Consider the following 21,286-nt stretch of genomic DNA (forward strand, 5'->3'; position numbering starts at 1 on the left):
CAGGGTTTCCCGTTTCCCAGGTATGAGTGGGACTGTGAATATGATGGATTTCACTACATGACAAACGCGAAGAGATTTTGCAGACACAACTGAGGTCTCAATCAGTTGATTTAGAGTTAATGGAATGGAGTTTATTTGGGGCAACCCTTAAAAAGAACTGGGCCTTCTGGGGAAAAAAGATATTTGAAGCCACAGAGATTCTCCTGCTGGCCTGGGAGAAGCAAACAACTGTGTTGTGAACTGCCTATGGAGACAACCACATGGCAAGCACCTGAGGACAGCCTCTGGAACTGAGCGCAGTCCTTGGCTGACAGCCAGTGACAGCTAGCAAGGAACCAGAGGCCAAAGTCCGGCAGCCCCAAGAAACTGAATTTGGCCAACAACCATACAAGTCTGGAAGAGTACTGTAAACCTCAGATAAAACCCCAGCCCTGGCCAACATCTTGATTTCAGCCTTGTGAGAACACGAGCTGAGAACCCCAGCCATGCTGAGCCTATAGAACTGTGAGATAATAAATGAAAGTTGTTTTAAACTGCTAAAGTTGTAGTAATACGATACATAGCAATAGAAAGCTGATACAGACAGGAAGTCTCTGATCTGGGACATGACATTAAAGAGCTCCCAAAACGTGTATTGGTACCTTTTTTGGAAAGTGCATCCATGCTTTACAACAGATCCAGAATGGGGTGAACTTAATAAGCATAATTTACTTGTTTCAAAATTAGAGATGATTTTTTTTTTTTTTTTAAGATAAAAGCACAGACTGACAAGGAAATCTTAAATGCTGTAATGTTATCTTGGATCCCTATGAAAGAAGCAAAACTAGAAAAATAAGCCCATTGTGTGTCAGGTATTGAGTTTATGTTAATTACTTAATCTTACACTAGTCATTAAGGACGGTATTAATACCACCATTTTATAGATGAAGAAATAGACTCAAAGAGGTTAAGCTCCATGTCTAACTCAGTATTTCTCAGGATGAAACTAGGAAAATTGTAAGTCATCAAAAATGAAATGGAACGCATAAACACTGGTATCCTAGACATTACTGAGCTGAAATGGACTGGCATTGGCCATTTTGAATCAGACAATCATATGGTCTATGATGCTGGGAATGACAAATTGAGGAAGAATGGCATTGCATTCATCATAAAAAAGAGCATTTCAAGATCTATTCTAAAGTATAGCACTGTCAATGATAGGATAATATCCATACACCTATAAGGAAAACCAGTTAATATGACTATTATTCAAACTCAGGCACCATCATTCTGGCCAAAGATGAAGATATTGAAGATTTTTACCAACTTCTACAATCTGAAATAGACCAAACATAAAATCAAGATGACTGGCAACCGGAGTGTGAAAGCTGGAAACAAAAAAGGATCAGTAGTTGGAAAATACACCCTTGGTGATAGAAATGATGCCGCAGATAGCAAGACAGAATTTTGCAAGACCAATGACTTCCATGTTGCAATACCTTTTTTCAATAACATAAATGGCAATGTTACATGTGGACCTTGCCAGACGGAATACTCAGAAAACAAACTGACTTGCTCATATGCAAGTTCAAGCTGAAGCTGAAGAAAATAAGAACAAGTCCATGAAAGCCAAAGTATGACCTTGAGTATATGCTACCTGAATTTAGAGACCATCTCAAGAAGAGATTTGACTTCTTGAACACTTACGACTGCAGAGCAGACAAGCTGAGGCATGACATCAAGGACATTATACAAATAGAAAGCAAAAGGTCGTTAAAAAGAGAGGAAGGAAAGAAAAGACCAAAACGGATGTCAGAAAAGACTAGGAAACGTGCTCTTGAACAAAGAGTAGCTAAAGCAAATAGAAGAAATGATGAAGTAAAGGTACTGAACAGTAGATTTCAAAGGGGTGCTGAAGGAGACAAAGTATTATAGTGAAATGTGCAAAGACCTAGAGTTAAAAACTAAAAGCGTAGAACACGCTTTGCATTTCTCAAACTAAAAGAACTGAAGAGAGAATTCAAGCCTCAAGTTGCAACACTGAAACATTCTATGGGCAAAATGTTGAACAATGCAGGAAGCATCAAAAAAAGGTGGAAGGAATTCACAAAGTCACTATACCAAAAACAAGTGGTCGATGTTCAGCCATTACAGGAGGAGCATATGGTCAAGAACCAATGGTACTGAAGGAAGAAGTCCAAGCTGTGCTGAAGGCACTGGCAAAAAACAAGGCTCCAGGAATTGACAGAATACCAACTGAGATATTTCAACAAATGGATGCTGCACTGGAAGTGCTCACTTGTCTATCCCAAGAAATTTGGAAATCAGCTACCTGGCCAACCAACTGGAAGAGATCCATGTTTATGCCCATTCCAAAGAAAGGTGAACCAGCAGAATGCGGAAATTATAGAACAATATCATTAATATCACACACAAGTAAAATTTTGCTGAAGATCATTCCAAAGTGCTTGCAGCAGTACAACGATAGGGAACTACCAGAAATGCAGCCGGATTCAGAAGAGGACGTGGAATGAGGGATATCATTGCTGATGTCAGATGGAAAGCAGAGAATATTAGAAAGATGTTTACCTGTGTTTTATTGACTATGCAAAGACATTCAACTGTGTGGATCATAACAAATTATGGATAACACTGCAAAGAATAGGAATTCCAGAACACTTAATTGTGCTCATGAGGAACCTGTACATAGATCAAGAGGCAGTTTTTCGAAAAGGACAAGGCGACACCATGTGGTTTAAAATCAGGAAAGGTGTGTGTCAGGGTTGTATCTTTTCATCAGCCCTGTTCAATCTGTACGCTTAGCAAATAATCTAAGAAACTGGATTATCTGAAGAAGAATGCGGCATCAGAATTAGAGGAAAACTCGTTAACAACCTGCGATATGTAGGTTGACACAACCTTGCTTGCTGAAGGCAAAGAGGAATTGAAGCATTTACTGATGAAGATCGAACACCACAGCCTTCAGTATTGATTACACCTCAACATAAAACAAAAATCCTCACAAGTGGATCAATAAGCAACATCATGATAAGTGGTGAAAAGGTTGAAATTGTCAAGGATTTCATTTTACTTGGATCCACAACCAACACTCACGGAAGCAGCAGTCGAGAAATCAAATGATGTATTCCATTGGGCAAATCTGCTGCAAAAGACTGCTTTAAAGTGCTAAAAAGCAAAGATACCACTTTGAGGACTAAGGTCCACCTGATCCAAGCCATGCTGTTTTCAATTGCCACGTATGCCTACAAAAACTGGACTACAAATAAGGAAGACTGAAGAAGAATCGATGCCTTTGAATTATGGTGGTAACAAAGAATACTGAATATACCACAGACAACTAAAAGAATGAACAAATCTGTCTTGGAAGAAGTACAGCCAGAATGTTCCTTAGAAGGAAGGATGGCGAGACTTCGTCTCACATACTTTCGACATGTTATCAGGAGGGACCAGTCCCTGGAGAAGGACCTCATGGTTGGTAAAGAAGAGGGTCAGTGGTAAAAGTCAGCAAAAAAGAGGAAGACCCTCAGCGAAATGGCCTGACACAGTAGCTGCCAACAATGGGCTTGAACATAGCAATGATTATGAGGATGGAGCAGGACCAGGCAGATGGCATAGGATTTGTGGTACAGAGATTAACTATGCGTCGGAACCAACTCGACAGCACGTAACAACAGCAACAACAACAAAGTCAGTATTTCTCAAGCTCCTACTATATTACAGGTGTTGGGGATAAAATGTTTAAAAAGACCCTCAAGGAACTTTTACTCTACAGGGAGAGTCATACATTAAACTAATAAATAAATGACTAGAAAGTGATATGCTGTGAAGAAAACAGGGTAAGAAGATAGAAAATGACAGAGAGGGTGGTGTTATTTTAAAATAGGATGGTCAGGGAAGGCCTGAGGAGATAATTCTTTGGCTTTTGACAACAAACTTACCTATGTTTGGAAATAAATTTTTAATTATGATATCTGTAACCAAACCACTATTTTGCAGTTAATTCTGATTACATTAACATGCAAAGCAAACAACTATTAATACAATCCCTAGAATTTTATGTCATGAGCCAAATCCCTAGCCAGACAGAAAAACTCTTCAATGAAAGTAATTTAGCTTTTAAGAGTCCTTACAAGTTACAGCCTAACATTACTAGTCCCTTTCCATCTTATTTAACATAAACACATTAAATCTTCGCTTACCATCTCTCTAATAAAATCTATATTATTACAATATTTTTACAAAATGACACATGCCATATGTTTTTTGCCAACCATGCAACCCCCTCGCACAGTATTTGCATAGGTGCACTACAGGCATTATATGCATTGGTGTGTTATTTTGGAAAAATATGGTAATCTGCGTTTCAAATCACATTAAACTTAGCATCAGAGTAATACATCCAGAATATTAATTTACATATATAGGAATCTTCAATTTACCCAGTCAGCAATTAAAAACAAAGGAATGAACATTTGAGGAGACTACAAAAATCTGTATTGTTACTGTCTGAAAATATCTATAAAAAAGTTTGGAAAGAGCAAAATGACAAATTTAACAGGCTGGAAAGATCCACAGAGAGCCAGCAAATAGAAATCCAAAAGATCAACAATAAAACTTCAGAATTAGACAACTCAATAGAAAGTCACAGCAGCAGAATTGGGACAATGGAAGTCAGAATCAGTGAGAGCAAAGATAAACCATTTGACACCAACATATTTGAGGAAAAATCAGATAAAATAATTAAAAAAATGAAGAAACCCTAAGAATTACGTGGGACTATCAAGAGGAATGTTTTTTTTTATCAAGAGGAATAGCCTATGAGTGATTGGAGTACCAGAACAGGGGAGGGGAGTAGAAAACACAGAGAGAATTGTTGAAGATTTGCTGGCAGAATACTTCTCTGATATCATGAAATACGAGAATATACCTATCCAAGAAACTCATCGAACCCCACTCAGGGTAGATCGCAAAAGAAAGTCACCAAGACATATTATAATCAAACTTGCCAAAACCAAGATAAATAGAGAATTTTAAGTGTAGCTAGGAATAAACGAAGTCACCAACAACGGAGTGTTAATAAGACTAGGCTCTGACTGCTCAGCAGAAACCATGCAGGCAAGAAGGCAATGGGATGACATATATAAAGCCTTGAAGGAAAAAAATTGCCAGCCAAGACTTATATATCCAGCAAAACTGTCTCTCAAATATGACAGCAAAATCAGGGCATTTCCAGAGAAACAGAAATTAAGAAAATTTGTAAAAACCAAACCAAAATTACAAGAAATACTAAAGGGAGTCCTCCGGTTAGAGAATCAGTAATATCAGATAACAACCCAAGACTAGAACACAAGACAGAACAACCAGGTATCAACCTAGATAGGGAAGTCACAAAAAGAAGTCAAAGCTAAACCACTGAAAATAGGGAAACAAAGATGTCAATATGTAAAAGATGACAAGGTTAAAACAAAAAAAGGAACAATATAGTGTAGTCACAGAACTTTCACATGGAGAGGTAGTTAAGGTGGTATCAAGAAATAAAGATTGGTTTAAACTTAGAAAAATGGAGGTAAATTCTAAGGTAACTACAAAGGAAATTAACAATCCTACACATCAAAATAAAAAAGAAGAAAAACATAAAGACTCAGCAAATACAAAATCAACAACAATGAAAAAGATAAAAAGAAAATACATAAATAAAATTAAGTGGAACAAAGAAACTGTCCACAACACATACACCAAAAAAAGACATCAATATGACAGCACTAAACTCATACCTAGTGATAATTTCACTTAATGTAAATGGACTAAATGAACCAATAAAGACGCTGAGAGGGGAAGAACGGATAAAACAAACAAATAAAAAAATACGATCCATCTATATGCTGCCTACAAGAGACACACCTTAGGCTCAAAGACACAAACAAACTAAAACTCAAAAGATGGAAAAAAATGTATCATGCAAACAATAAAAAAAAAAAAAGTGGGGCAATATTAATCTCTGACAAAAAGAAATCAAGGATGGAATAAAGAAATTCACAGAATCAAATGAGAATGAAAACACATCCTATCTGATCCTTGGAGACATAGCAAAAGCAGTGCTCAGAAGTCAATTTGTAGCAATAAATGCTCAAATTAAAAAAGAAGGGCCAAAATCAAAACATTAACCCAATAACTTCAACAAACAGAAAGAAGGCAGCAAAAGAAGCCCTCGGGCCCCAGAAGAAAACAAATAATAAACATTAGAGCAAATTAAACGAAACAGAGAACAGAAAAACAATTGAAAGAGGTAACAAGACTAAGAGCTGTTTCTTTTAAAAGATCAACAAAATTGAAAAACCACTGGCCAAATTGACCGAAGAAAAACAGGAGAGGAAGCAAATAGTCCAAATAAGAAATGAGATGGGTGGTATCACAACAGACCCAACAGAAATTAAAAGAATCATAACAGAATACTATGAAAAACTGTACTCCAACAAATTTGAAAACCTAGAAGAAATGGATGAATTTCTAGAAACACAGTACCTACCTAAACAAACACAAACAGAGGTAGAACAACTAAATTAACCTATAACAAAAGAAGAGATTGAAGAGGTAATTAAAAAACTCCCAACAAAAAAAACTCTGGCCCTGATGGCTTCACTGGAAAATTCTACCAAGTTTTCAGAGAAGAGTGGAAACTAGTACTACTAAAAGGTATTTCAGAGCATAGAAAAGAACGGAATACTTCTGAGCTCATTCTATGAAGCCAGCATAACCCTGATACCAAGACCAGCTAAAGACACCACACACACAAAAATAGAAAATTACAGACTTATATCCCTCATGAACATAGATGCAAAAATCCTCAGCAAAATTCTAGCCAATAGAATTCAACAACATATCAAAAAAATAACTCACCATGACCAAGTGGGATTCATACCAGGTATGCAGGGATGGTTCAACATTAGAAAAACAATCAATGTAATCCATTCTATAAATTAAACAAAAGACGGGAACCACATGGTCTTTTCAATTGATGCAGAAAAGGCATCTAACAAAGTCCAACACCCATTCACGATAAACACTCTCAGCAAAATAGGAATAGAAGGGAAATTCCTCAACATAATAAAGGGCATTTATACAAAGCCAACAGGCAACATAACCTAAATGGAGAGAGTCTGAAAGCGTTCCCCTTGAGAACAGGAACCAGACAAGGATGCCCTTTATCACCACTCTTATTCAACATTGTGTTGGAGGTCCTAGCCAGAGCAATAAGGCAAGATAAAGAAATAAAGGGCATCCAAATTGGTAAGGAAGAAGTAAAAGTATCCCTATTTGCAGATGACATGATCTTATATACAGAAAGCCCCAAAGAATCCACAAGAAAATTCCTGGAATTGATAAAAGATTTCAGCAAAGTATCATGATACAAGATAAACATGCAAAAATCAGTTGGCTTCCTTTACACCAACAAAGAGAACCCTGAAGAGGAAATTGCCAAATCCATACCATTTACAATAGCCCCGAGAAGATAAAATACTTAGGAATAAAACTAACCAAAGACGTAAAAGATCTATATGAAGAAACTACAAGACACTACTGTAAGAAACCAAAAGAAACCTACATAAGTGGAAAAACAAACCTAGCTCATGGACAGGAAGACTCAACATTGTGAAAATGTGAATTCTACCCAAAGCCATCTACAGATACAATGCAATCCCAATCCAAATTCCAATGGCATTTTTTAATGAGATGGAGAAACAAATCACCAACTTCATATAGAAAGGGAAGAGGCCCAGGATAAGAAAAGCATCACTGAAGTAGAAGAACAAAGTGGGAGGCCTCCCACTACCTGATTTTAGAACATATTATAGCATCATGGAAACCCTGGTGGCAAAGTGGTTAAGTGCTACGGCTGCCGACCAAAGGGTCGGCAGTTCGAATCCACCAGGCACTCCTTGGAAACTCTGTGGGGCAGTTCTACTCTGTTCTATAGGGTTGCTATGAGTTGGAATTGACTCAATGGCACTGGGTTTGGTTTTGATACCACCACAGTAAGTCAAAACAGCCTGGTACTGATACAACAACAGATACATAGACCAATGGAACAGAATTGAGAATCCAGAGATAAATTCATCCACTTATGAGCAGCTGATATTTGACAAAAGGCCAAAGTCTGTTAAATGGAGAAAAGACAGTCTCTTTAACACATGGGGCTGGCATAACTGAATATCCATCTGCAAAAAAATGGAACAAGACCCATACCTCACACCATGTACAAATACTAGCTCAAAATGGATCAAAGACCTAAATATAAAATCCAAAATGATAGAGATCACAGAAGAAAAAATAGGGACGATGCTAGCAGCCCTAATACATGGCATAAACAGAATATGAAACATGACTAACGACGCACAAACATCAGAAGAGAAACTAGTTAACTGGGCGCTCCTAAAAATCCAACAGTTATGTTCATCAAAGGACTTCATCAGAAGAATAAGAAGACAACCCATGCACTGGGAAAAAATTTTTGGCTAGGACATATCTGATCAGGATCTAATCTCTAAAATCTGTAAGACACTGCAAAACTTCAACAACAAAAAGACAAATAACCCAATTAAAAAATGGGCAAAGGATACGAACAGGCATCTCACCAAAGAATGCATTCAGGCAGTTAACAGATACATGAGAAAATGCTCATGATCATTAGCCATTAGAGAAATGCAAATCAAAACTACAATGTGATACCATCTTAACCCCCCCCCCAAAAAAACAAAATTTTTTTTTGGGGGGGCTGGTATTAATCCAAAAAACACAAAATAATAAATGTTGGAGAGGCTGTGGAGAGACTGGAACACCTATACACTGCTGGTGGGAATGTAAAATGGTACAACCACTTTGGAAATCAATTTGGTGCTTCCTTGAAAAGCTAGAAATAGAAGTACTATGTGATTCAGCAATCCCATTCCTTGGACTATATCCTACAGAAATAAGAGCTGTCACAGGAATAGATATATGCACACCCATGTTCACTGCAGCACTGTTCACAATAGTAAAAAAAAAGACAGAAACAACCTAGGTGTCCATCAAAAGATGAATGGATAAACAAATTGTGGTATATTCACACGAAGCAATACTATGAGATGATAAAGACCAATGATGAATCCTGGAAACATTTCATAACATGGATGAATTGGGAAGGCATTATGCTGAGTGAAATCAGTTAGTCATAAAAGGACAAATATTGTATGAGACCACTATTATAAGAACTCAAGAAAAGGTTTAAACACAGAAGAAAACATTCTTTGATGGTTATAAGGGCAGGGAGGGAAGGAGAGAGGTATTCACTAATTAGATAGTAGATAAGAATCATCTTACGTGAAGGGCAGGACGACACACAATACAGGGAAGTCAGCACGATTGGACTAAACCAAAAGCTAAGAAGTTTCCTGAATACAACAAAACACTCTGAGGGACAGAGTAGCAGGGGCAGGGGTCTCGGGACCATGGTTTCAGGGGACATCTAGGTCAACTGGCATAACGAAGTTTATAAAGAAAATGTTCTGCTTCCCACTTTGGTGAGTGGCATCTGGGGTCTTAAAAGCTAGCAAGTGGCCATCTAAGATGCATTAATTGTTCCCAACCCACCTGGAGCAAAGCAGAATAAAGAACACCAAAGACACAAGGAAAATATTTGGCGAAGAGACAGAAAAGTCCACATAAACCAGAGACTCCACAGCCTGAGACCAGGAGATAGGTGGTGCCTGGCTACCACCAATGACCACTCTGGCAGGAAACACAACAGAGTCCCTGACAGAGCAGGAGAAAAGTGGGGTACAGAACTCAAATTCTAGTAAAAAGATCAGACTTAATGGTCTGAGAATGGAGGGATCCCAGAAGACATGGCCCTGGACTCTCTATTAGCCCAAAACTAAAACCATTTCTTCAGACAAAGATTAGACTGGACTATAAGACATAAAATGGTACTCGTGAAGAGTATGCTTCTTAGTTCAAGTAGATACATGAGACTAAATTGGCAGCTCCTGTCCAGAGGTGAGATGAGAAGGCAGAAAGGGACAGGAGCTGGCTGAATGGACAAGGGAAATCTGGGGTAGAAAGGAGGGGTGTCCTGTCACATTATAGGGGAACTAGGGTCACATAACAATGCATGTATAAATTTTTGTATGAGAACTTGAACTGTAAACTTTCACTTAAAGCACAATAAAAGAAAAGATAATGTTCTGCATCCCACTTTGGTGAGTAGCATACAGGGTCTTAAAAGCTTGCGAGTAGCCATCTAAGACTCATCAATTGGTCTCAACCCACTTGAAGCAAAGGAGAATGAAGAACACCAGACACATGGAAAATATTTGGCCAAGAGACAGAAAAGTCCACACAAACCAGAAACACCATCAGCCTGAGACCAGAAGAACTAGATGGTGCCCAGCTACCACAAAGGCTGCTCTGACAGAGAATACAACAGAGAGTGCCTGACAGAGCAGGAGAGAAAAGTGGGGTGCTGAACTCAAATTCACTAAAAAGACCAGACTTAATTTGGTTGCAAAGTGGGTAAGTGTTACAGCTGCTAACCAAAGGGTCAGCAGTTCAAATCTGCCAGACGCACGTTGGAAACTCTATGGGGCAGTTCTATTCTGTTCTATAAGGTCGCTGTGCATCAGAATCGACTTGATGGGAATGGGTTTGGTTTTGGGTTTTTTTTTTTTTTTTTTTTTAACGGTCTGACTGACTGAGACTGAAGGGACCCTTGCAGTGATGGTTCCTGGACGCTCTATTTACCCAGGTCTAAACCATTCCTGAAGATTACTCTTCAGACAAAGATTACACTGGACTATAAAACATAAAACAATACTCGTGAAGAGTGTGCTTCTTAGTTCAAGCAGATACAGGAGGCCAAATGGGTGACTCCTGTCTGGAGGTAGGATGAGAAGGGAGGAAGGGACAGGAGCTGGTTGAATGGACAGGGGAAACCCAGGGTGGAAAGGGATTGCAACTAGTGTCACATAATAATATTTGTATAAATTTTTGTACAAGAAATTAACTTGGTCTGTAAACTTCCACCTAAAGCACAAAAAAAAAAAAAAAGAAAGAAAGAAAAAGAAAAATCATTCCCATGAGGAATTTTTGTGTTTGGACTATGAAAACAATAACAGAAGTTTTCACTGCTATGTATTACCTACTGCCTTCTAGAAAGTGCTTTAAAAATTCTTAAAAAAAAAAAAAAGTTGGAAATACTAACTAGACACATTTGTATCTCACTATAAGCATAACTATTATTTATTACTTTCTCAAGAAACAGGCAGTCTAGTTTCATCCCTGTATTAATTAAGATTCTTGGGTAGTGAAGCACTTAGTGAAGAATTAACGTAAACAAGAGTCAACAATCATAAGCAAATAGAAAACCAATTGTGGACACTGGTTCACAGAAAACTTTTACTGCTGATACACTTACATATCCCATGGGGTATAAATGTGAATTATTGTTTAATTAAGTTTCTGTAATGCAGAGAGATTTTAATGATTTCTGTCCATCAAATAATTAATCAAACTAAACAGATAATCAGGTGGCCATTAAAAACCATCAAAACTAGAAGAAAAACAAACATACTAGACACATCTGCAGCAAGTCAGAGGGTGCTCTGGCAGTTCACTCAGAGGAGCGTCTTCTCCACCAGGATCTTGCAGTAATTCATCTGATGTGCCATGAATCAGTTTTTTCTGTTTTTTAAATAGTATTTTATTGTGTTTTCAGTAAAGGCACACAGCAGGTTAGGCTCCCATTCAACAATTTCTATACAAGTTGTTAAGGACAATACTTACATTCTTCACAATGTATGCTGTGAATTAGTTTTGAAAAGAAAGATTGCTAAAAACATACTATAAACTTGCCTGCCACACCTAACAGTTCTTTTGATGCTGCGTTATGAGTGTAGCCCTGGTGGCGCAGTGATTAAGAGCTTGGTTGATAACCAAAAGGTTAGTAGTTAGAATCCACTAGCTGTTCCTTGGAAACCCTACGGGGCAGTTCTACTCTGGTCTTACAGGGTTATGAGTACAAAAATTAATTACAACTATGATTTAAGATGTAGCTACACCAAGGAGATAAATAAATATATATACATAAAATATGAAGAACAGGGCATCAGGATTGGAGGAAGACTCATTAACGACCTGCCTTATACAGATGGCACAACTTTGCTTGCTGAAAGTGAAGAGGACTTGAAGCGCTTATTGACGAAGATCAAAGACCACAGGCTTCAGTATGGATCGCAACATATAACCAAAAACCAAAATCCTCACAACTGTACCAATAAGCAACATCATGATAAATGGAGAAAAGACTGAAGTTGTCAAGGATTTCATTTTACTTGGATCCACAATCAACACTCAGGTAAGAAATCAAAAGACGCATTGCATTGGGCAAATCTGCTGCAAAAGACCGCTTTAAGGTGATGAAAAGCAAAGAAGTCACTTTGAAGGCTAAGGTAGGCCTGACCTAAGCCATGGTGTTTTCAATTGCCTTATATGCATGCAAAAGCTGAACAATGAATAAGGACGATTGAAGAATTGACACCTTTGAATTGTGGTGTTGAAGAAGAATACTGAATATGCCATGGACTGCCAAAAAAAATGAACAAATCTATCTTGGAAGAAGTACAACCAGAATGCTCCTTAGAAGCAAGGATGACGAGACTATGTCTCACATACTTTAGACATGTTATCAGGAGGGATCAGTCCCTGGAGGAGGGCATCGTGGTTGGTAAAGTAGAGGATCAGTGAAAAAGAGGGAGACCCTCAATCAGATGGACTGACATAGTGGCTGCAACAATGGATTTAAGCATAACAGCGATTGTGGGGACGGCGCAGGACCCGGCAGTGTTTCGTTCTGTTGTACATAGGGTCTCTATGAGTAGGAATTGACTTGATGGCACCTAACAACAATACCAAAAATGTGGAGACTGACTACAAAGAACGTAAATGTGTTCTCCTTCTAACCATGGCCCTGGCAGCTGCTTTCTTAAAATGGTCACATGTTAGACAGGGATTGGACGGGACAATGGCATAGAAAAAGATGCTGGTGAAGAATGAGCTTCTTGGATCAAGTAGACATTTGAGACTATGCTGGCATCTCCTATCTGGAGGGGAGATGAGAGCGCAGAGGAGGTCAGAAGCTGGCGAAATGGACAAGAAAAGAGAGAGTGGAGGGAAGGAGTGTGCTGTCTCATTAGGAGGAGAGCAATTAGGAGTATATAAGTATGAGACTGACTTGATTTGTAAACTTTCACTTAAAGCACAATACAAATTAAAAAAAAAAGGTCACATTATTTCTCTTTCATACACAGGCTAAGTAAACTATAAATGTTTTTGTACAACATATCTCCTGAGCAATACCTGTGCTTTTATGCAAAACTGAAATAGTAATCCTGACACCTGTGATTTTCTTCATAAATACAATGCATCGGAGGCACTTTCTCGGCAGTTGCAACTGATTTTTCTATTCCACTTGCACTATCCGTTGACAAAGTGTGGAGGAAGGCTGTCCATCACTATTTCAAGAATGTGTGCTAAGGTATTTTGGGGGCAGCTTATGCCAAAGCCTGCAAATTTCCAACCAAACAGAAGAAGATATTTCTGTAGATTATACCAGGCCACAATTTTTTGCAAAGGTCACCATAATGTTCAACTTAAAACACAGGCATCTTTTAAAGTCAAAAGCCCCCAATAATGCATGCTTTAAGGATCTATTTTTCTCATGAAACCCTCTCTAAATTTTTACATTTTGAAGACCCAGGTCCAGAGATTGAATTCTTTACGATAGGGGGTTTCAGAAATGAAGACAAGGATGAGAATTGGGAAATAGGTTGGGGAAGAAAAATGGTAAAAATATAAAGAAACATAACTCTTTTAATACTGTTTTCTTAGGGTATCTAGCAAGATAGCACCTTTTGGTTCTCCTTAGGAAATGTTACAGCACTAATCCAGCTGGTCCTCGTATCCAAAAAAAAACGTTCCAAAAAGTAAAACTTGAATTTGCGGCACACCAAGCACTATGCTGAACCCACAGGAGTGAAGTAATGTGTAGGCACACCCTGCTGTAGCCTCCTGCCATTTCACAGACCCTCAGTCTCTCCCCAGCACTAGTTGTTTGAGCACTGTTCACCTTGAGTCTCATTCATTCCCTACTTGTGTGCATCCTTTTTTCTGTGACAAAAGGTCTCCTAAAAAGCAATTAAGTGATCAAAGCGATCCCTCAAAGGGACTATGTGAGGGGACTAGTAAGGGATGGCTGGCTACCTATGTAAAATGCTACAGCCTCAAGCACTTCAAGATACGGGAGAATATGCCCAGGCAGCATCAGTGTTTCCAAAAGACCTCAAGAAACTCACAGGTGAGAGGGCTACCTTCCAGAGCAAGTCTTCAATTGTGATGAAACAACTATTTACATAGCATTTACATGGTATTAACACAGTAAACCCAGGTATTACAAATAATCTAGAGGTGATTTAAAGTATACAGGAGGATGTGCACAAGGTTATACACAAATACTATGCCAATTTATGTAAGGGACTTGAGCATCCTCGGATTAGCATCCCTGGATTTTGGTATCTGTGGCTGATGGTGGTGGTGGGGGGTGGTCCTGGAACCAATTCCCTGTAGATACAAAAATCAAAAAACTAAACACACTGACGTCAAGTCAACTCGGACCCATAGCGACCCTATAGCACAGAGAAGAAATGCCCCATAAGGTTCCCAAGGAGCGCCTAGTGGATTTGAACTGCCGACCTTTTGGTTAGCAGCTGAACTCTTTAACTACTACGCCACCAGGGTTTCCTGCAGATTCCAAGGGATGACTTGATAACTCTTCAACACATACCCATTATAAACGTATTAAACACATATAGAAATAGAAGAAAGTTTTACTTCTTCACTCCACTGCTGCCACACTACTGAACCGCCCTCCAATAAGTCACCTAATCTCAAATATCAAGAGCTTTTCTCATATCTCATCCCCCTTGACTTTTTTTTTTCCTCTTTTTCTGGTATCATTTTCTTTATTGTGCTAAAAATATACAGAATAAAAATTGGCCAATTCAACAATTTCTACATGTGAAATTCAGTGACACTGATTACCACATTCTTCATGTTGTACATCCACCATTACTACTCTTCCAAATTGTTCCACCACCATTAACATAAACTCAGTGTCCCCTGTACACCACTCGGCTTGCACATTCCAAGTACTTTGAGTGCTACAGCCTCATCATACTTCTGCTTAATTGTCTGCCCATTAATTCTTCTTGATCTTTCATAGCCTTCAGCATACATTGATGCATACACTGTGTGGCATATTGCATAGGATACAGCATATTATTCAGAAATGGACCGGTCATCCAAGGGAACAAAAGACTCTACATGTTTCAGAAATTTAAATACGATTGCATAATTATTTCATACATGCTAAAAACCATATAAAGTTCCGCTGTTCTGCATTCTAATTTTCTGCACTTATCACCATTCCCAAAGATCCAGTTTAGTTACCAAATTAGAACTGTTCTTCAGTAATGCTGCAATTATGCAGTAAACAAACCTTGTGCAGAATGCAATTTTACACTGACAAAAGCAATTAAAAGTACAAAAGAACAGTGTACTTCCTTTTAAATCTTAACACTGAACAAGTTCTTCTTTAAATACTTTCAGAAAAAAGGTGATCATGATATACGGAACTGGTTATTCCAAACCACACACGTACTCTTTAGTGAATACTCCCCGAGGGCCAGTCGCCGTGCCTTGGCTAGCATCCAGTGAGTGTTTATCCAGAATATTACGTGCAGCTGGACTTAAACGGACTCTAAGAAGGGAACATGAAGATTAATGGAACCAATTAGCACTTGCATTTGATTCAAATACATCTAAATGTCAACAGTTTTGCTGATAATTAGAAAAAGTAAAATCTTATAATAAAGTTACAGTGACTCCCACAGATGGTTACAGTCAAATAAATTAATCTTTATTAATCTGTTTACTTTATTGCCAAAACATCTTCATAAACATTTAACTACACAGTTACTCTTTTAAAAATATTCTTTTAATAAAAGTAAATATTCATTAGAGGAAACAGCTTATATTTCCCACAATTCTTTTTTACATGGCTACTCATCACACAATTATCGATAAAGAACTAATTATATTGTTCCTTCATATATTTATAAAAGTCGCTAGTATTTATATAAAAGCACTTTTACTTTATATATGTGCCATAGGAGTAAGAGAGGCAGAAACAATTACAGTGATTTTATAGGCAAGGAAATGGCGGCACGTGACTAGTAAGTGTCTACTTTTCCATTAAGATCTTAAGGAAAGGTAGCAAAAATAAATGCCTACATGGTCAGGTAAAGAAAAATGAGTGAAACAAGCTGAGTCCAGAAGTTTAAAACTACTATATGTGGGGGGGGTAGGGGGGTACTGTGTCACTTGCCACATTTCAGGAAAATCCTCAGCTCTAGCTGAGATGGGCCTGGTATGGCGAAATATTCAGATTTTTCAAGAAAGCTAAAATTTGAGATTTTTATATAAAATTAACTAGCAACCAATTCAAATGAAAAAACAAAACAAAAAACCAACTCTGCGCGGGCCAACATTGTACAGGCTAATGAAAACACACTAGTTCATGGGTCAAAAGGTTTTTAACATACACCCTGGGACCTCAGACACATGTTAGGTCTCTAATGATGACTGACTTTAGTAGAACGATAGTGTATACACTACTGTCCAAGGTCGCACATGACGGTGAAGTACACAACAATACTTGGGCCTTTCTTTTTTATTACTTATTTACAAGGGGAGAAGGTCATTAGGTACAAAACATCAATGAGAACACTGGCATATAGGTGTTCTGATTTTCTGATTTTTACATTAAATAAGAGAAAATGAAAGGAGAGTAAAGGCAACAGAGTCAGACATAAAGGGAATTTTAAAACCGGTACTTAACAAATACTGTAAATTTAAAAACTGACCATAGTAAACTAAAAATTATATATAATACACATATAAATAACTTTTCTTATAAAGAAAATGAAACTTTGTATAATTACATAGAGTATTAAATAAATATAATAAAAACTTGTGCCAGAATTTGCAGTCCATCAATTAAAGCTTTCTTTCTAAAACTATGTTTACAAAGTATCTGTGTTGGATATAGACACAACTGGAAAAAAAAAAAAAGAGCTTTTATCTGTGTCAGAAATCCAAATGAAGAATAGCTTTAAAAGGAATAGATGCTTAAATGCTAATTGCACTGTGTATCAGTTATATACTTGAAACTAGAATTCATATTAACTGGAATTCCAACCATGGGAACACAGTACAGAGTCTGGTATACTGAATGCAGTTCGGGAATCCTAAAACCTAATTCAAGTTGAAAGTGGACGAAGGCTGTTTTGTTCTCTACGGAGTCAACAAAGCTTTCACAGTAGATGGAACATAACAGGTATTCAATAACTTTGTTGAATAAACAATGATAGTAAAATAATCATTTCTAGGCCTCAGTCTCATAAGAGAAAAAAGATCAGTAACCTTCTACTTCATGGTAATGATTAAAATACCCCAGAGGCTACCATATTAGTATTATTATTTTAATCACCATTCAGATAAAAATACTCACTGAAGTTTCCCTGGTTTGTGTTCCTTTTGGACAGTGACAGAAACCAGTGGCTCTGCTGGAGGATGAGGCACTGATGGTTTTGCAGCTGGTGATGGAGGACCTACATCTTTGGGAATTTCAACATGTTTCCAATCTTCTCCTTCTTCAACCATCAAACCAATTAGTGCACCTAGCCGTATATTTTTAGCTCCTTCTTCGACCTATATTTTAAAAAGAAAATAATTGCAGAGATGAAGAGGTTCTTGACCTCGTGTAGTAGTTTATTCCTTTGTTAGATAAATTTATACTGGTTGGAAATATCTCTTATTTTGAGCCATACTGTCCTACCTATCCCCACTTCCTTCACCATCCTCCCCTCCCAGTTTCTAATATATCTCCTGAAATAAAGAAAAAATCTGGGATCTCTCCTCTTTCTGACCGTCTTTGAATACATAAGAGCTATCATTACCACCTTCTTTTTCATGTCCATCACTACAAGTCAAAAACACAACACTGTGGTTATATATCTCAACTTTTTGTCTTTCCCATATAGTTTTTATACAATGGCTTAGGAATTCCAAGAGTGCATAGGCATTAACTCTCCAGTTAGTCCTATTTATTGAAATTAACTTAAAGTACAATCTCTTCAGTAAACTTAAGTCTCTGGAAAAAAAGAGCTAGTTAACCATTGTGGTTAATGTAAGGTGTAATTTCCTTCTTCCTCTATATTTCTTTCCCTATTTACAAAATCTGAGAAATAAAACTTCATGAAATTTTTAAAAGTATATCAGAAACACAGTTGTGTCTCAGCTAACCAAACACTTTGTTGTAGATAAGGCCAATTAAAAAGCATAGATAACACTGAAGATGGTTTTCTCAAAAATATAAGATAAATATATTTTAAGCATTTTAGTAGTGTTAATTTATAAAGAAAGGGCTGATTCTTCTTCATTTATTAAAAAAAGTCCATAGAGAACCTTCAGATGGAAATACTTTATTAAGTTCAGTCCTGGAAGAAAATGTCATTTCTTTAATTATTTCTATCATTTCCTTTCAATTACTCTAACTAAGGTTCATTACAGATGCAATTTAATGCATAATAGGATGACAGAAGGCAGGGCATTCACTAATACAGTAATTATAAGTAAAAGCATAATTCCTAGCATGGGTTCAACATTTCTGAGTAATACCAATTTTGATGCTTATTAGTATGTGGACTATTCTTAAAGTAAAAAGGCATAAGTTCTGGGTGTTAGGAAGATGTCTAAGTTTACTAATTAGTGGCGGAGAACAGGAACAGCGCTTTGATGAAGCAAACTATACATAAGAAATGGTTATATAAAACTAAGTAAGAATGCTTAATGAGTTGCAAGTGGAAAAATACTAAGCAATCCAAGAAATAATATCCAAGTACAAAGAATTTCGCTCAAATGAAAAGCATTCATTTAATTTAAAAATTAAAAAAAAAAAAGAATTGTTTTAAACATATCAATAGATTTCTGAAGTCTGAGACACTATACTGAATCTGACACCTTGCTGTTTTCACTTACTACAATAAATCTTGCAAATGACCCCATATATACACTACCAATATGATACTGGCACCACAAGCAGGCAATAATGAACATTTAGTATCATTTCAATTTCTAGCATATCTAAATATCGAATAAAATTTAACTACTCACATTGTTTTCCATTTAAAAAATGGCACCATGAAGCAGGACCCCAAATACAATGGACAAGGACAAGTGAAATACTTCCATGTAACTTGGCAGTAAGTTAAAGGAAGTTAATACCTACATCATTAAAATAATTTCATTTAAAGTCATTAAAATCACTATATGAATTTAAGGTAATTCATCTGACTTCTTCCATTCCCTTCGTGTAATAAGAGATCTTTTTAGCAGTGTGCTAGTTTTCTCTAGATGTTGGAGATAATAATAGTAGCTACTACACAGAGTTGTTGAGGAATAAATTAGTATCTGACATGTAATAACTGCCATGTAAGTGTTAAGGGTGTTTTATCACTGTGGCTGTGTTTTCCCTCCAAGTCACCCCACGCTCTGTCAGTTTGTCATACTGTGAGGGCTTGTGTGTTGCTGTGATGCTGGAAGCTAGGCCACCGCTATTCAAATACCAGCAGGGTCACCCACGGTGGAGAGGTTTCAGCTAAGCTTCCAGACTAAGACAGGCTAGGAAGAAGGACCTAGCAGCCTACTTCTGAAAACAATTAGCCAGTGAAAATCTTATGAATAGCAGTGGAACATTGATACAGTGCCAGAAGATGAGCCTCTCAGGTTGGAAGGCACTCAAAATACACAGGGCTGCAACAACAGGCTCAAGCATAGCAATTGTGAGGATGGAGCAGGACCAGGCAGTGTTTTGTTCTGTTGTGCACAGCGTCGCTATGAGTTGGAACAGACTTGATGGCACCGAACAATGATAACAACAACAACAACAACAACACAGAGTTGTTGAGGAATAAATTAGTATCTGACATGTAGTAACTGCTATGTGAGTATTTAAGGTGTTATTATTACTATTGTGGTTGTTTTCCTCCAAATCACTGATTCTTAAAACAAATAATACATTCAACAAGCCGGATCATGACTGGACTACAGAAGAGTGCCCCCTTGGCAGGGGTTGCAAACTCATGCTTAAAAGACTAGGGCCAGACTGGCAGCACTGGTGGGTAAATAGCAGTATACAAGCCAACAGGAGGTAAGGCCTATGACAAATCACGTTTCTCAATAATACACATACGAAGGCTGAATCCCACCTCCAGGTCCAGGCGCCGAGTATGGGGCTTATGGACTAGGGGCATCCCTATAGCCTGCATTAACCACCTGCAAATGTCCTGAAACCATTCTACAGCCCTCCTTAGCTCATCATGATCCCAAGGATGCTGAAGACAAAATACAAAATATCTACTGCGTTATTTCCCAAAAGAAGTTATTTGAGGGGGTTTTACACCATTCAAGGTGCTAATAAATACTGTTTTGATTTCTGACTTTTAAAAATAGTAAATTAAAAAACGGTATAAACAGTTTTTCTCTTAAAACTAGAACTGTTTGAGAGCTACAAAGCCAGTACTGAAAGGGCACGCACAACAGTTAGTGGGGATGAGCTGAGTCACATGACTGATGATTCGAACCATCACAAAGTTTTTATTTATTTATTTTTATATATATTTGTTATGGATATGTCCCCCAAAATATGTGTTCTAAATCCTCACCTCTACGTCTGTGGTGAAGCCCTAACAGCACAGTGGTTAAGAGCGTGGCTGCTAACCATAATGTCAGCAGCTGTAATCTACCAGCTGCTCCTTGGGAACTTATGGAGCAGTTCTATTTTGTCCTACAGGGTGGCTAAGAGTCAGGCTTTATTTTGTTTCTTTATGCCTGTGGTTACAATCCCATTTGAGAACTGGTTGTCTTTGTTATGTTAATGAGTAGGATTAGTGTAGGGGGTACCCTGAGTCAATCTCTTTTGAGATATAAAAAAGATCAAGCAAGCAAGCGGAGCAGAGACAGGTTAAGACTGATGCCAAGACACATGGAGATCACCAAGGAACCAGGAAGTAGAAGCTGAAGAGACAAGAACCTTCCTCCAGAGTTGACAGAGAAAGCCACCCCCAGGGCTGGC

General features: G+C 37.7%; 1 protein-coding gene across 3 annotated transcripts in view; it reads right to left on the reverse strand.

Moving 5' to 3' along the window:
• Positions 1-21,286, reverse strand: part of PDHX (pyruvate dehydrogenase complex component X) — an 87,175-nt gene that overhangs the window by 26,169 nt on the left and 39,720 nt on the right. For all 3 annotated transcript variants that reach the window (XR_010322445.1, XM_064288305.1, XM_003412281.4), the window contains exons 4-5: positions 17,663-17,862; positions 15,752-15,850 (exon numbers count right to left, since the gene is read on the reverse strand). Coding sequence is in view for 2 of the 3 variants with exons in the window: in XM_064288305.1 (XP_064144375.1) it covers positions 15,752-15,850; positions 17,663-17,862 (299 nt within the window). In the remaining variant the exon portion in view is untranslated. The remainder of the gene's footprint in view (positions 1-15,751; positions 15,851-17,662; positions 17,863-21,286) is intronic.

Source organism: Loxodonta africana, chromosome 7 (genome assembly GCF_030014295.1).
Source record: "Loxodonta africana isolate mLoxAfr1 chromosome 7, mLoxAfr1.hap2, whole genome shotgun sequence".
NCBI lineage: Eukaryota > Metazoa > Chordata > Mammalia > Proboscidea > Elephantidae > Loxodonta > Loxodonta africana.